This window comes from Seriola lalandi, unplaced genomic scaffold, assembly GCF_002814215.2.
Source record: "Seriola lalandi dorsalis isolate HSWRI2012SDOR001 ecotype SW California unplaced genomic scaffold, Sedor1 jcf7180002054682, whole genome shotgun sequence".
In the NCBI taxonomy this organism is placed as follows: domain Eukaryota; kingdom Metazoa; phylum Chordata; class Actinopteri; order Carangiformes; family Carangidae; genus Seriola; species Seriola lalandi.
The window spans coordinates 2,525,191-2,540,038 of NW_019525235.1; the positions used below are offsets into that span (position 1 = coordinate 2,525,191).

Consider the following 14,848-nt stretch of genomic DNA (forward strand, 5'->3'; position numbering starts at 1 on the left):
AAGACAAATTCAGCACAGCATACCTTTCTCAAGCAAAAAGAAAAAACTGAATGTAGACTAGCTGAATCAATATTTTAAATGTATTTAATATAAAAAATTCAAATGGACAGTGAAAAAGTCAGCTAAAATTTTACAACAATGAATATAGTCTGGACAGACACCATAGCAATAACTGTGCAGCACATACACTGTAAACACTGTAAATACTACTTAACAATTACTAAGACTAGCTCGTTTGAAAATGTAGTGAATTATTAGTTTCCCAGAAGACAGCCCTAGCTCAGGTGTGAAAAGGCTGGCTTCAAAAAGGGCCGCTGGTTGGTTTGAGGGGTCGGGACAGCCATGAAGCCCGGTCTCCTTCCTGCTGACGCATCTCCTGCCGAGCTCCTGGACCCCCGACCTGCAGCTTTTGATGCACCTCTGGAGCTGGACGATGACCACGATTTATTGCTGTTGTAGCCACGACTGAATGCACAACAGAAGAAGAGACGAGAAGAGACATAAGAATAAAGGGAATCTATTGGGCAGATATGGTCTCCAACTGGATGATGAAATGTGAGACAAATGCTCTACACACCCTTTAGAATTGGAGCTTGTGTTGCCATATACTTTTTTCTTCTTAGAATACTTGTGGAATGGAGCTTTTTTCCTCTTCTGTCCCTGTTTGGACTGATTACGGAAGTAGGTGGAGGACTCTGTGTCGCCCTCGTCCTTGTAGTTTATGTTAGCGCGGCCTCGTGTCGTGTCAATCCACCCATCTCCACCACTCGCAGTGTGTTCCTCTTCTACGGAGGCAATGTACGGTTAATATCACAATGTAAACTAGTAAAGGAAGCGGGGTGCAATACATTTATATAACCAAAAACTTCAGTTGGGTCTCTTACCAGGTAGCTCCCACTCAGAGTATTTCTGTAGGACCTGAATGACTTCAGCTCCATACTTCTCCAGTTTGTCCTCTGTCACACCATCAATTTGTAGGAGGACTTCCGAGTTAGAAGAAAGCTTCTCTGTCGTGGGAAAGCAGGGTTTCATAAGTTATAAAATTCTTATTGTATAATATGAGCTGTTGTGGCATTTAAAATGCAGTCTTAACAATTTTTTCAGACATTACCAGCTATCTTTTTCAAGGTGGCAGTGGAGAAGATGTTGAAATAGTGAAGGCCAAATGCTTTCCCCAGCTGCTTGCACAAATCTGTCAGCTCCTTCAGACACTCCTGAACCTTCTCTTCTCTCTGGGAGACATTCTTGGCCACAGCAGCTTTATGTTTCCTGATGGTAGACGCACTCTCCGTTTCATAGAACTCGACCTGCCACAAGTTAAATGTAATAATATTTAACAACTCAATTAACAGTCATTTTCCAGCTCTTCACATTGCGTTTAATATGATGCATGACCTGTTACCTGCATGTGTCCGGACAGAACGTTCATGGCTTTTGGACCAGCAGAGACATAAGCCGCAGCTTGGCCTTTGACTGTGATGTAGAGGTCCTCAACCAGAATGTTATCCAGAACCAGTTTTTTGAAGAGACGGTCGGCGTTATGCTTGGAGTAGGCTCCTCCCATCGCAAACATTCCTGTCTGTATCTTAGCAGATTTAGACCCTGACAAAATAAAAGTTTCACCCCGTGTGAACATTCACAGTTCTTACCACATAGAATATGAACACAGCTGTACAAGACAGATCTTATTACATACATCACTGCAAGATTCACAGTTGCAAAACGCCTTTTCAATGCAAGCACAAGTACATACTGTACCTGTGAAGATATCCACGAGCATGTTTAGTGTCAGCCGGATTTGCTGAGCAGTCTTGCCGTACATTGCTCCAACTTTCTCGCAATTCTCCTGGACGAACCTCACAATCTTCTTCACGTCTTCGCTGACATTTCTCATCTTGTATTGCTGCACACAGGAATATTCAAATTGTTGCTCAACTGGAAACAACCATGTAGGTTTTGAATATGTAATAAATAAAGTAAGTAATGACAGGAAATGATTCCTACGTTGGGTTTGGTGCAGTTGTCACAGCTGACGTCGGGGTGGTCTTTACAGAAGCTTTTGTTGAACTTGAGCTCCCCAAAGTAAGCGAGCAGCTGTATTCTTCTACACTCCATCATGTTCTCGCAGAAGTGCACCATGCTATGTAGGTTGTTGTAATGAGTCGCCTTGGTGTGTCTGTCACCTTCTCTGTCCACTGTGATTAAAAAAGAAATGAATAACCATCTGACGCTACATGACTAATATACAGTTAGCTGTTTGGAAAGAAAACGTGATTTGAATGAATTCATAGCTTTTTTTTTGCATGCATTAAGAAATGTCTGTTATTTTTGCCACATACTGCTGATAATCCTCTTGATGCGGTGGACGTCGGCGTAGGAGTAGAAGAGAATACAGTGAGAGATTTCTCCGTCTCTGCCGGCTCTTCCCGACTCCTGGTAGTAACCCTCCATTGATTTAGGCAGACTGGCGTGGATCACATAGCGCACATCAGGCTTGTCAATGCCCATGCCAAAAGCTATGGTGGCACAGATGACCTGGCAGACAAAGGGAAACAGTGAAACAATAGCAATGCGCGATATGTCTCTACTTATACTTTAAATCCTTCAATTATCTACTGGTCGGCAACATGTTACCTTTGTATCTATGAGTAATTTTTATATGATATCAGTGACTGAGTGGTGGTCTCACCTGGCAGCCGTCCTGATTGATCCACTTGGTCTGCACATATTCTCTGTCACCGTCACTCAGGCCTGCGTGATACGCCAGAGCTAATATCCCTGCTCTCTGAAGACTCTGGGCCATGGCATCACAGTCATTACGGGATAGGCAGTACACGATGCCAGAGTCACCTGCAACATGCAGAGAGGCAGCTTAATAAACACAAGACAAATTCAAAGAGGGTTTGAAAACACTCATTCACTAATTTAAAACATGGTCTTTCTTTCATTACAAGGCTACGTACAAAAGCAATTAATCATTTGACAAAAACATGGATCTAAAGCTTCATTTGATGCTTAAGATTTTTACATGCTTCAATAAAACAAAATGGAATAATATACAGTAACCAGACAGCAGCACAGCAGCATCTTTTGCATATAAGGTGCCATAATTCACTGATTAGACAACTCCTTGACTGCTGATATAATTTCTCTTTAACTGTCCCTTCGACATTACTCAGATATGACGGACCTCAGAATGTGTTCACATACAAATCTGAGCTGAATATTCAACAAAACAGTTTTAACAGTATTCTGAAAACAGCATGAACTTTGATCAGAAAAAGTACTTCTGAATTATTTACGTGGATAGTGCTTCTTGATCCAGCTCATGCAGTCCTCATCAACCTTTTTGGGTTTCTTGGGCAACACAGCGTACTTCAGGTTTATTCGATTGAAACTCATGGTAAACCTGAACATACGATGGTTGGAAAATGTGCAGTTACAGTTGGGTGAAACAGAAATGCAGATAATAATCTAAGAGAGAGTCTGAAATCAAACACTTACACCTGTGGCCGAGTCATATTCAGCTGGTTGAGGATATCTTTCTGGACACGGGGGGTGGCAGTGGCTGTCAGAGCCATCATCGAGACGTTAGGGAACTTCTGACGCAGTTCATGCAACCTCTTGTAGTCTGGACGGAAATCGTGTCCCCACTGAAAAATTTAAAGGTTATGGGATGATTCACGAGGGCTGTAACAAAAATAAAAGCAGATTGCAGATTGTGAATACAGTAAAAGCAGGGGAACACACCTGACTCACACAGTGGGCCTCATCTATGACAAACCTGGCCAACAGACCTCGCTCGTAAAGGTTCTGCATGGCGGAGATCAGCTTGTTACTTGCACTCACCTTGGGGAGAAGAAAAGATGCATCAGTCATAGTTACTAATAACTTTAACTGTTGGAATCTATGAGTGTGATTTCTTGTTTGATATTTCATCCATTTCTCACCTTTTCAGGAGTGACATAGAGCAGTTTAATGAGTGGATCTTTCCTGGAGAGCTGCATATAAATCCTCGCTGCTTCACGGTCACTTTTATCACCAGACAGGCTCGTTGCTGGAATCTGAAAATTGTGACATTACAAAATAAACAATGCACTTTCTGAGCAGCACACATATATTATAACAACTTCACAGTTTACTCTGAACCAAACAGACCAGCAGGAACAAACATGCTTACATCCAGTGTTGTGAGTTTCTGGACCTGGTCTACAATGAGTGATTTCAGTGGGGAGATGACCACGGTCACTCCTGATGATACGCAGGCCGGCAGCTGGTAACACAAACTTTTACCACCACCTACAAATGCATCAGGTAGAAATTTGGACATCTTTACTGCAGCTGTTACACAGCCTAGTGTGTTTCTGTCATGCATGGTGTCTACCAACCTGTGGGCATCAAAACAAACGTGTCCTCTCCCAGAAGCGTTGCATTAATTGCTTCTAGTTGATTAAACCTGAATTGATGAAGACCAAAACGCTTGTGAAAGATCTTCATCATCTCCTGTGAGTGGGGGAAGTTGAAACCTCTGAATCGATCATGGGCTGGGTTTCTGAAGGTGGGCTCTACGATGGAAAACAATAAAATTGAATAGATGTATCACAAACCTACAAAGCAACTTTAAAAAGCAGAGCCTTTATTTAGCAAGCATCTCAGAATCAGAATTGAGTTTTTGTTTACATAGCCCACCCTTAGATTTTACTAAATATGCATTGCTAAGAGAATTTTGGGTCAAATGGGACTAATTTTCTGCTCTGAGATGTTTGATAAATACAAACCCAGATTTTTCAGTGCCATGCTGACTTACCAGGGGAGCAGATCTTTGAAGGCTTGGGCGCAGATGCAGGTGTTGTTGGTTTCTTCTCCCACACAGACTTGCTTGGTCCCCCTTCTTTCACTGTTGTAGTCACAGCGCTGGAGTTTTGTCTAGACACTGACGAAGTTGGAGGTTCATCAAAGTAATCAGGGATATCCGAGTCATTAAAGTCATCGATGTCAAAGTCATCGAGGTAAAAGTCATCTGGGTCTATGCCTTCTGTGGCTGTGATGGTTGCCGGGGTATTCAATTTGTTCTGCACAACAGTCCCTGGCGTCTTGGGTGAGAAGAAGAGATCTGAGTCTTCCAGGTCTGTGCTTGTTTTCTTAGAGAAATTAAAAGATGGTTTTGTGAAACTGTGAGTAGATGGAGAGTCACAGACACTCTCATTTTCCACAGAGAATTTCCCCCGGTCTTCACTGTGCAAGGGTTTCACATTAACAATACTGTCAGAGGGATCACAGTCATAGTCCACAGAGATTACTGAAGATCTTCTGATGTGAAGAGGTTTCTTGGAATCCACACGGACAGAGCTGCTGGACGATATAGCACTAGATGTATCACAACTAACAGAATATTGATCTTTTAAGCTGGGTTCAGAAATCACAGTGCTGTCTGGCTGCTGCATCCTTAACAAAGCATCACCACCAGTTGCAAGAATCCTCTTCCTGGAGGAGAGAGGGAGATGAGTGCAGTCATACTGTGGTAACATTAAATATTATGAATAAAAATAAGATTTTCCACTTAAATGTACACACACCTTTGAGCCCTCTTTAGTAAAAGGTCATTTCCACAAGATAGAGCTATAAGTTCATGTTCAGGGATGGAATCAACCAGAGAACAAATGGACTCCATGAGACTGAAAAGCTGCTCCTCTGAGACACGATCAGAAGAAAGAAACAACAAATTTAATGGATGAGGACAAAGAACAGAGTCCTTATTTCATGAATAAAATGTGTATAAGTACTGGACAAATCAGAAAAAGGTCAAACACCCACTTGTTTTGTCTTTTGAGTGGTGATCAGAAGGTTCGTGTGGAGTTTGACTGTCTCTGCTTTCAGTATAAGATGATTTAGATCTGTTTGAGGTAAAATTTAGAATTGTCTTTAAGGTCAAATCTGATATCCAGGTAAAAAAAAGAATATGTAATTAGAGAGGGGAGACTTTGCTATGATAAGTATTACAGTAATACAAATGTTGTGAACCCTTAGCAGCAAAAATAGACCAACCACTATCACTGTACTACTAAAAGTAATGTGTTTTTTATACCAACATGAAAATCTCAACTAATAATCTTTCACAAAAAACAAAAATAACGTCAACTAAGTCAAAGACAAGTCAGACAATGTTATAAAAGTGCAATGCTAAATCGGTGGAGTACACATTTAACAGTACAGTGGATTAACTGTGTGTTTTTAATTACAAGCATTACACATAAAGTGTACATTAATAATCATCTAATGGTCTACCACATATACACAGAAACTCCTGTAAATGATAAAGTATAATAAACTGAGAAAACTGACCTTGTCTCTAGTACTGAAGTAGTATAAGATATCACATCTGGGATTGGTGAAGGGGGAATGTAGTCTAGGTCATCTTCAGGCTCGGAGTAATCATCAATTTCTATTACCTTTGAGTCAATCAATTTTTTCTTATCATCTAAAGGGCAAAAACAAAACAAACATTTGATATAGTCTAAGTTTTTTAGAATAACTCAATGCATTCTTGTATTTGTTCTCCAATGTAAAATAATATACACATGCTGTAACAAACAGTGTGTTACCTGTCTTTTCTTCAGGAGGCTCAGACACAACATTCTTGCCATCTTCACTATCACTCATGACAGAATTCAGATGAGCACGAGGACGTCTTCTGGGCATTTTAATGGGGTAATCATCCAGTAAAAACTCTGTTGAGTACTGATTACAACTAGGTCCTGGTGAAAATGCAGCTTTGTTGACACTGTGCTCCAGTTCATCTGTTTCCTCACTGTTGGGAAGACCCTTCTTGTTTGAAAAGCATTTGCTTAAGTCTGGTGTCATAACAGAAGCATCAGGGTTTAGGTCCCCGGTGAATTCTCTTTTTTCTTCCTTAGGAGATGACACTGGCTTGGAGCTGTTCCCTGATATTTCTGAATTGAATGAGTTATTTTTTGCTTTAGCAGGAGTTTCAAAGTCATCAAAATCATCCCAATCTTCTATCGGGAATCCAAGAGACGCATCCACACTCATGGAGGTGCTATTTCCACTAGTAAACTTGCTGTCATTTAGAGTTGGAGCTGTAGTCCTCTTAATACTGGATACTGCTGAAGGAGTATGGCCGGCAGGAGCACAGTTACCTGCTGGGCTGATGGAGTCTGACTTGTCTTTTGAATTTACAGGGAAGAAGTTGTTGATTTTGGACTTTTGAGGTCTCTCAAGCTTGGTTGAAAATGTCAAAGGAGATTTAGTCACCAAACTGTTCTTAGGGACATTGACATTCCTGTTTGCCAAAACATTTGTGCTGATTACCTTGGTGGGGACTTCCACTGTAGTTGTACCCGATGAGGACTTCTTTTTGAATGAAAAGGCCCTGAAACAAACAAAGGTATGGAATTAGGAAAAGGTGATTACCAGTTGAGAGCAGGTGCATAATGTCCATTTAGAGATTTGATGGATTTAGAGGACAGTCAAATTCTATTTTTGTCTTCATTAACACCTCCTCTTTTAATTTGAAAAGATGATAATGACAGTTACTCAATTTGAGTAAATTGTATAATATAATATTTTTATCTATTTGAAATAATTTAAATTAGTAAATTTATTAAATAAAAATTAGTGAAACTCCCTGGTAAAGAGCAAATGCATGGATTCACAATAAATCATCTTAAACAAAGCCAACATATCCCTCCTGTGCTGCGAACGCATACATAACTAATGAGTGTTGATAAGCACAGCACATCTGACAGCCCGAAGCTAACCGTTAGCTAGTGTTTTAGTTCCGCTGTAGTTTAAGTTCACTGTAGACTCACCCTGGTTTGGGTTTAGCCAGTGACAACCTGCTCTGAGCAGCATTGCTGTGCCTCGCCAGCTGCTCCTTCAAGTTATTTTGTGGAAGACTGGACATTGTAGGTAAGAAGTGAGCTAGCGAGGGTTAGCCCGCTAGCAGTCCGTGCTCAGTTCTAGAGGTAGTGGCCACTTTCTTCACCATTGCCCGCGACACGGGATGACACGAGTAACTGGAGGATCCAGCTGTATTAGTCCCGCCAACGAAGCTAAATTAATCAAACGTATAAACTTTATTCTACTTATTTGACCATTTAACCGCAACGCCTGCTCACTCTGGTGATGTATGAAATAGACAAACAACGAATTGATTTTGCGCCTGTTCAACAAACTGACTCCTTATTGGCTTAGGTTGAGCAGGAAAGGGGCTTCTGGGAAATGTAGTCTTACGAGACACATGCCCAATAGTCAGGCCCCGCCTCTACTGTAGAGCATAGATTAAAGAACTGTAAAGGCAAGAAAATAAATTAATAAATAAACAAAAACACAAATAGATAATTTTATTGCAGCTTAGTCATCTCTCTCTCTCTTTACACACACACACACACACACACACACATACACACACACACACACACACACACACACACATATATATATATATATATATATATATATTTATTTAGCCTTATGCTTTAACTGTTTGTTTTTTCACTTTCACTCTAGACATATTTTCAGCCACTGGAACCTGCTGGGTACCATGATTGTGCTACTCACGGGTGATGTCTCCTTAAATCAGGTGAAACATGATATTACATACCACAGATTTTCTTCTGGTATATCCTCATATCATGCTAAAGAAGTGGAGTGTTTAGACCTGTATGAGATACAAAGCTGCAACACCATTTTATAACCCTGCAATTTTCTTGGATATAAAAAGTTTCTTTTTTTTGCCTTGAAAACAAAATGAGCTTATGCAGGTTATGTCTGCTGCAATGATTCACTTTTACTATTAATTAAAAGTAGCTTTTCACAAAGGGATAAAACAATTTTTATTAATTTATTAAGTTGATGTGTACATTCTCTTCCCAGTGGAGTCGCCCCCCGAGGGAGCAGGTTTAAGGTGTAGTAATGACAGAAAGCAACATGCGGATTATACCCTCCTCAATCATTATAGCTATAGCCATCATATTTGCGGACCTTGCAGACAGCTGCAACTGCATATTGTGATAAAAAAAAAAACTCAAACAGATTTAAAAGATTTTATTTGTAAATTGAATCATTGGTTCTTAAGTGATAAACTGATATGTATTGATCTGTCATGGTGTTTTACTGGATGCTGAGACTTGCTTCATTGTGAAAAGACCCACCCTACATGAAAGCAATTCAGGCTGCTGATTCTATAAAAATTACCATATATAACAACAATTTTAAAAAGTAGTTGAATTCCGTTCCCTTTTCAGTCCTTTTGTATTTTGCGATGATGCAGAAATCACAACACTGGGAAAGATGAGCAGGCAGCAAGTCCACACATATTCTTCCCACGTTCAATGAGAAAATATCTGTAAAAGGACAACAATGTTATGGCCTTTCTGTGGTTGGTGTATATTTCATATTATTTTCTTGTATGTGGTAAAACAGAAAACTTACCCATTAATCCCCCAGTCGGATGACCATGAGTTCTTTACTATCCAGTAAGGGCTGCCATTGTCCTTTCCATACCCGACTGCTAGCACTGCATGGTTAACCTTGTCTGTGGTGTTGTCGCATTTGGTGCTGACAGCAGGAAGAGAAGAGAGTTAGTCTCCAACTTTATAAACATGACTGTTTTGATAAAGAATGAGGCACTAAACCACTGCAAGTCTGACAGCTTTACTGACAGAAAGAGCCTGTTTTATGAGTGATTTAAATGCTCAGAGTGCAGACAATATGTTTATAACCAAATGAAATATTCATAAACCAAGATTTTCAAATCCTTACTTATGCAACAGTCAGTGCTGGGAAGGTGATTGATTCCACTGCACTGATTATTAATTACTGTGTTGCCAATAAAATAAGTAATGTCACTGTTTTAATTACTTTATCAAAGTAATGTAACTAATTACTTTTCAGTAGGTCTATCTTTAATGTAGTTGGTCGGTGCCCTGTAAAAATGTCACAACCTAATGACCTCTCCAAGTTAATACTTAATGAAAACACAATACTGAATTTGGTTAGTGTTGTTAGACCTCACACCTGTCTGACCCATGTTGTCCACAAATATGCCAAAAGAAGGCCTTCCTGCCTGACCAAAACAGCAAAGTAACAGAATAAATGTTATATTCTACATATAAGCTTTTTTTAATGAAAAGAAAACATTTGGCTGTAACACCTTTTGTAATAATAGACAGTCTGATTAGTAGGTGTAATTTAATTACAATTTTTTTCTCAGTAACTGTCACAGATTCTAATTACATTTATTTTGTAAATCACGTCACCTAACATAACAATCCCATCACATTTAACTAGTTACTCCCCAACACTGGTTGGGGGGTGGGATTAAGCTTTGCCTCTCTGATTCTTGTGTGCTAATAATACTAGTGTTAATAAATCTACAAGAAAAGTTGATGTATTGTGTATGTGTTTAAATGACATTAAAATATTTTTTTCTCTATTCCTTGTTGATAAGTGAGAGAAAATGTTACAATAGCAGATTAAGGTACTATTTTGGCCTGAAAATCTCCCTGATCGTTCAAGTAAAGGTGATGTCTTTCTAAGACATACTGTATATTACTACAGCGCAGCAAAACTGTTCAGCGATTTGTAAATGTAAGAAACAAAGAAACAAACAAAACCTTAAAAATGGACGGCCTAATAATGCTCCAAGATTACAGATCACATTATTTCTGTGACTTCCTATCACCTGGTGTATACGCCCTGGTGGTAATGCATGAAGTCCGGGGTCACTTCAAAGGCAAAGCTGACAGGATTTCGTGTGGCGACAGCATCAACCATTCCCATCTCATCGTACTGACAGGTAACAGAAAAACATCATCACTCACAGGCTCTCAATAAAGACAGTTATCTCAAGGAAAGACATTGATGTTCACTTACTGCAGTTATGTTCATCACCTCTCTCACATAAGCGATTGCCGCTTTTGGGTCATACTTGCAAACACCTTCCTAAATTTAACAAAAGAGGAAGAATCAAAAGCTATTAAATATGTAATTTCAAGTCAGTTTTGTTTATTAGTTTGTTTTGTTTTTGCTGTAGGATAGCTGCTTATTTACTTACAATAGCTGTGTATGGGTAGTCCGTCTCTGCCATCAGTCCCTTACTGTACATGATGTATTCAAAAGCTTGACTTGGAAGACCGCTAGAAGAAAAAAATAATAATAATCATACAAATCTGACTGTGTTGATGCACAAAGTGGTAGTTAACAGGGATATTATAAAAAGAGGAAAGGAATCAGGTTTGACTCTCACCCATTACATCCATGGTTGTTGAAGTCCTGGGCACAGTCCACCAGCTGTTGTTCTGACTAGGTAATTGGAAAATTACATTTCAAAGATGAATTAAAATGTCATAGTTCAAGATTACAGTAAATATGCTCCGTCCTACTATGGCGGTGGAACTATATTTTTATTTGAGAGCAGCAGTACAAGAGCAGCAGTTTTGATAGAGGAGTGAAACAAAGTCACCAGTGGTACGAGTTTCCCATGGGTGATAGCGGTAACAGACTCCAAACAGCCGGTTGTTGAAAATGTCCAGCAACTGCCACAACCTCCCTTTAGAGAAAAACAAAAAGGTAAAAGGACATTTTGTGAATATTTTACAAACTTTTTCTCTCATGCCTCCCTTTGGAAGATGAAAGATTTTCATACACCCTCCATAATGCATACATTTATGGTATTTTTATCAACCTGTAACAATATGCCTTTTCACAGAAGACATTCTGACATGTGACAGTAGGAAAAGCACAGCTGTAAATAATAAAATTAATGATGACTGAATTTATTTTGGCTGCTCCAGTTTCAGGGTCCTAGTATTGTGTATACTGGCTCACTGTCACACTGTCATGTCACACTGGGATACTTTAATAGAACGGAGCCATTGTTAAACAAACTGTTAAGAGTTTTTACACACAAATGACAAAAGGCTTTCCTGCTATTGTGAGTGAACTCAGAGCAAGTGCTTCTTCTTCTATTATAGATTTGACTAACAAGTTTACTTGATGAACAGCACCACTGTTTTTCTTTTCAAATCTGTCCTTTCTGTATTTTACAAGCCATTTGCTCTCTTGAATAGGCCTAAATCTCAACAGCCCAAATCTTGAGAGCATTGCAAGCATCAGATCACTCAACAGACAGATTCATAGATATTTTTTCAATCTTTTTCACCTCTATCCATGAATCATTAATTTTTTTCGCAGCAGTGAGCAGCTCTTTCACTTCCTTCACTCCCTTTGTGCATTTCATTGCAGGAGAATTGTGTCTATTAACAGGACACTCATTAGGGTACGTAGTGGGCACGCTCACTTTTGTCGCATTTCAAGCGTGAACACAATATACACTCAAAACCTGCTTAGAATTAGTATGACTGGGTGGGCACGCCTCTTGGGAAGCAATGGATTATTACGGTTATACTGACAATAACTGAAAATAAAATGTGTGTTTGTTGGATGGTTTGTGCAATTAAACTTTACCTGATTCTTCACATCTGTCACATAATTCCCTTTATTCCTCCAGTCAATGGAGTCTGGATATGGTCCGTTGCTACTGAGGTAGTTCCCTCTTGTGGCAGAGCAGTTCTGTAGAAGACAGTATGTAAAATAACCTGTCCTGAACAAAAAACAATCTGTGTAAACTACTTCCTGAATGGGTGCCATTACCTGTGGCTCAGACCAGAGGAAAGACTTCCGAAATTCACTGAATGTCATGTCTGAAAACTGGTTCAGCCCCACTGCAGGAAGAGATTAAACAAAGCTCAACACATGTGTAAAAAAAATAATAAAAATAGTGAATGCAACAACAAGCTCCCCCTACTTGTGAAAGAGTGATTTCCTTCATTGTGTTTGTCAATCCTCCTCTTGTTCTCAGTGAATATCTGGAGTCTCTCATAGTATTCCTTCAAGCTGTACACTTTGTTTTGCTGTTCAAAGGGGACACTGCAGTTAACTTTGTTTTTTATCATATTATATCGATTACTTTAGACTAACTATGGGGTAGTAATCAGCTTATAGGGTTAATCATACAGCTCACATTAGAGCATAATGTTGAGATTTTTCTAACTTCCTCTAAACCATATACTGTTCACATTTGTTACATGAACAGTTTGATAGACAAATCCTACTGTACCTGTGCCATCCATGACTTGAAGTGAAACTCATCTGAAAATAAGTCATGTTGTCAAACGTAATGTAATACAGCGAATAAATGTAACAAGAAACGAATATACATGGTAGAATACGAAACTGAAAGTGTGGGCTAACACAAAGAGAAATGTGTGTACAACTATAAAAAAGTGTTCTACTTCACAAAACGGACAATCGCAGCAGCTTACCTTGTTCAGAAAGATAAAAAGCTGAAGCTGCGGACACCAAAGCAAACAAAAGCAAGGCGTTCATTATGAAGCTTTGCTGTCAAAGCTGCAGGCGGTGATGAAAGAGGGCGAAAGTGAAGTGTAACAGTTGGGAAGTCACGAGGTGAACTGCTGCCTGCTCAAATTCCCCTACTGACAAAAATAAATCGACACGGTGAATGACTCAACCAATTAGCGTCAAATCAAATCATCAGGGAGACAAAAACTTGCAACAACCTCAAAAGTCACCTTTGAACATATTAGATGATAATGTACAAATTGCCTACAAGTAATAGGTCAGGGCTCATTTAATTAAATGTATCTTAATTTGATGCCCCTGCTGCACAGCAATTCTTAAATCTTTATGGTGGAAAGATCCCACTAAAGAAAGAGAAAAGACCAGAGCATAGGTGGCCATGGGCACTTCCGGTTCAAATCCTAGTAGGTCGGTGGACCGTCGAAAAACAACCATAAAAGTTTTTACCGGCTCTGTCTGTGTCATGTGTGCGAGCCGGTTACATCGGAAAAGTCCAAGGCTGAGTTCTTCCCCAGTCCAACCGTTTCCAAAATGGAGAAGTCTGACCTGCTAACGAGCTCCAGTTTGACTCAGAACTGGCTCTTCTCCTTACTGTGTAAGTAACTTGATGGGTGCATATCATGTCTGTTTTATTTGTGACCGCTACAGATGGTATGATAAGGTCAGCAAGATGCAACCCTTGTTATGATTTGTTCAGTAAATGTTGCTCTAGCCAGCTGGCTCACTGCCAGCTTTGCCGTGGAGTAGATCACGGCAGTGCTAGCATTGGCTAATAGTTGTAGTTGGATTATTTTTATGTTGTCTCAGGTGTACAAAGGGTAACTTTATTCAGGTGTGCTTCTTGTTGTGTTAAGTGGTCGCTTTCACTAGGCTTACTAAAAGTTGTGGGTGAGCGAAGGCCGGAAGTGTTGCAGACGAGGCATTTGTTTCGGTTCAGATGCTGGTGGTTTAGTGCGACATCTAGTGGCATTGCTGATCGCTTACAGAACCTCCGTACCAACCTAACTTTTTACAATGTGGAATTATATTGTTGGGGGGGGGGCTTTGTGTCCAGCATCATGTATTTAAGTATGTAAGTTAACTACATGCAATGACTGTACATTTTATGTACATTTATGCCAACTGCATTTGTAAGAATTCTGAATATGATACTGTGCATTTTTCATTTGCACAGTATCATTTTTTTTTTTTTTAAATAATTTTGTCCATTACTGTAGAGTACTGTACACCATTGCTTGCTAGGACAGAGAGGTGTCATTAAAGACTTTCAGATTATATTTTATTTCATTATATTAGATGAGCATGATGTCAACTGATTGATAATCTACAAAAACACTTGAGACAAAATGCCCCTGAGATAAAATGGATTTATTAGCAAGAGGTAACCGGGAAACATATCTTTGTTTATTTGTTATTCTCATCAGCAAATCTTTTATTCTGTTTTCTA

At 39.4% G+C, this 14,848-nt stretch overlaps 2 protein-coding genes across 4 annotated transcripts; both read right to left on the reverse strand.

Moving 5' to 3' along the window:
* Positions 1–66: 66 nt before the first annotated feature.
* On the reverse strand, positions 67–8,170 carry blm (BLM RecQ like helicase). 3 transcript variants are annotated; one of them, XM_023422647.2, is made up of 22 exons: positions 7,830–8,170; positions 7,330–7,390; positions 6,603–7,239; positions 6,343–6,478; positions 5,815–5,894; positions 5,577–5,691; positions 4,808–5,484; positions 4,389–4,565; positions 4,181–4,299; positions 3,951–4,064; positions 3,751–3,849; positions 3,505–3,653; positions 3,303–3,409; positions 2,690–2,850; positions 2,340–2,535; positions 2,005–2,195; positions 1,759–1,903; positions 1,403–1,602; positions 1,112–1,307; positions 885–1,007; positions 578–785; positions 67–465 (listed from the first exon to the last, which is right to left on the reverse strand). In XM_023422647.2, the coding sequence occupies exons 1-22, from the start codon at positions 7,922–7,924 to the stop codon at positions 276–278; spliced, it is 4,176 nt and encodes a 1,391-aa protein (XP_023278415.1). In that variant the 5' UTR covers positions 7,925–8,170; the 3' UTR covers positions 67–275. The 3 variants fall into 3 exon arrangements, with proteins under 3 accessions (XP_023278415.1, XP_023278414.1, XP_023278416.1); XM_023422646.2 differs by having other exon boundaries at positions 6,603–7,390; XM_023422648.2 differs by having other exon boundaries at positions 314–465; positions 610–785; positions 6,603–7,390.
* Positions 8,171–9,051: 881 nt separating this feature from the next.
* ctsh (cathepsin H) lies at positions 9,052–13,506 on the reverse strand. The gene is made up of 12 exons (XM_023422458.2): positions 13,347–13,506; positions 13,142–13,173; positions 12,830–12,935; positions 12,676–12,746; positions 12,490–12,594; positions 11,486–11,572; positions 11,270–11,325; positions 11,078–11,159; positions 10,897–10,965; positions 10,706–10,812; positions 9,454–9,579; positions 9,052–9,365 (listed from the first exon to the last, which is right to left on the reverse strand). The coding sequence occupies exons 1-12, from the start codon at positions 13,408–13,410 to the stop codon at positions 9,296–9,298; spliced, it is 975 nt and encodes a 324-aa protein (XP_023278226.1). The 5' UTR covers positions 13,411–13,506; the 3' UTR covers positions 9,052–9,295.
* Positions 13,507–14,848: the final 1,342 nt, after the last annotated feature.

Coding starts and splice junctions, on each gene's coding strand:
- blm (XM_023422646.2), bottom strand. CDS start 7,924: ATGTCCAGTCTTCCACAAAATAACTTGAAGGAGCAGCTGGCGAGGCAC. Junction 5,692..5,814: donor CCACTCAAAAGACAAAACAA/GTGGGTGTTTGA, acceptor ATCGTGTCTCAG/AGGAGCAGCTTTTCAGTCTC. Junction 3,850..3,950: donor TCTATGTCACTCCTGAAAAG/GTGAGAAATGGA, acceptor CTTCTCCCCAAG/GTGAGTGCAAGTAACAAGCT.
- ctsh (XM_023422458.2), bottom strand. CDS start 13,410: ATGAACGCCTTGCTTTTGTTTGCTTTGGTGTCCGCAGCTTCAGCTTTT. Junction 12,747..12,829: donor AGGAAATCACTCTTTCACAA/GTAGGGGGAGCT, acceptor CTCTTCCTGCAG/TGGGGCTGAACCAGTTTTCA. Junction 10,966..11,077: donor ACTACCCATACACAGCTATT/GTAAGTAAATAA, acceptor TGTTAAATTTAG/GAAGGTGTTTGCAAGTATGA.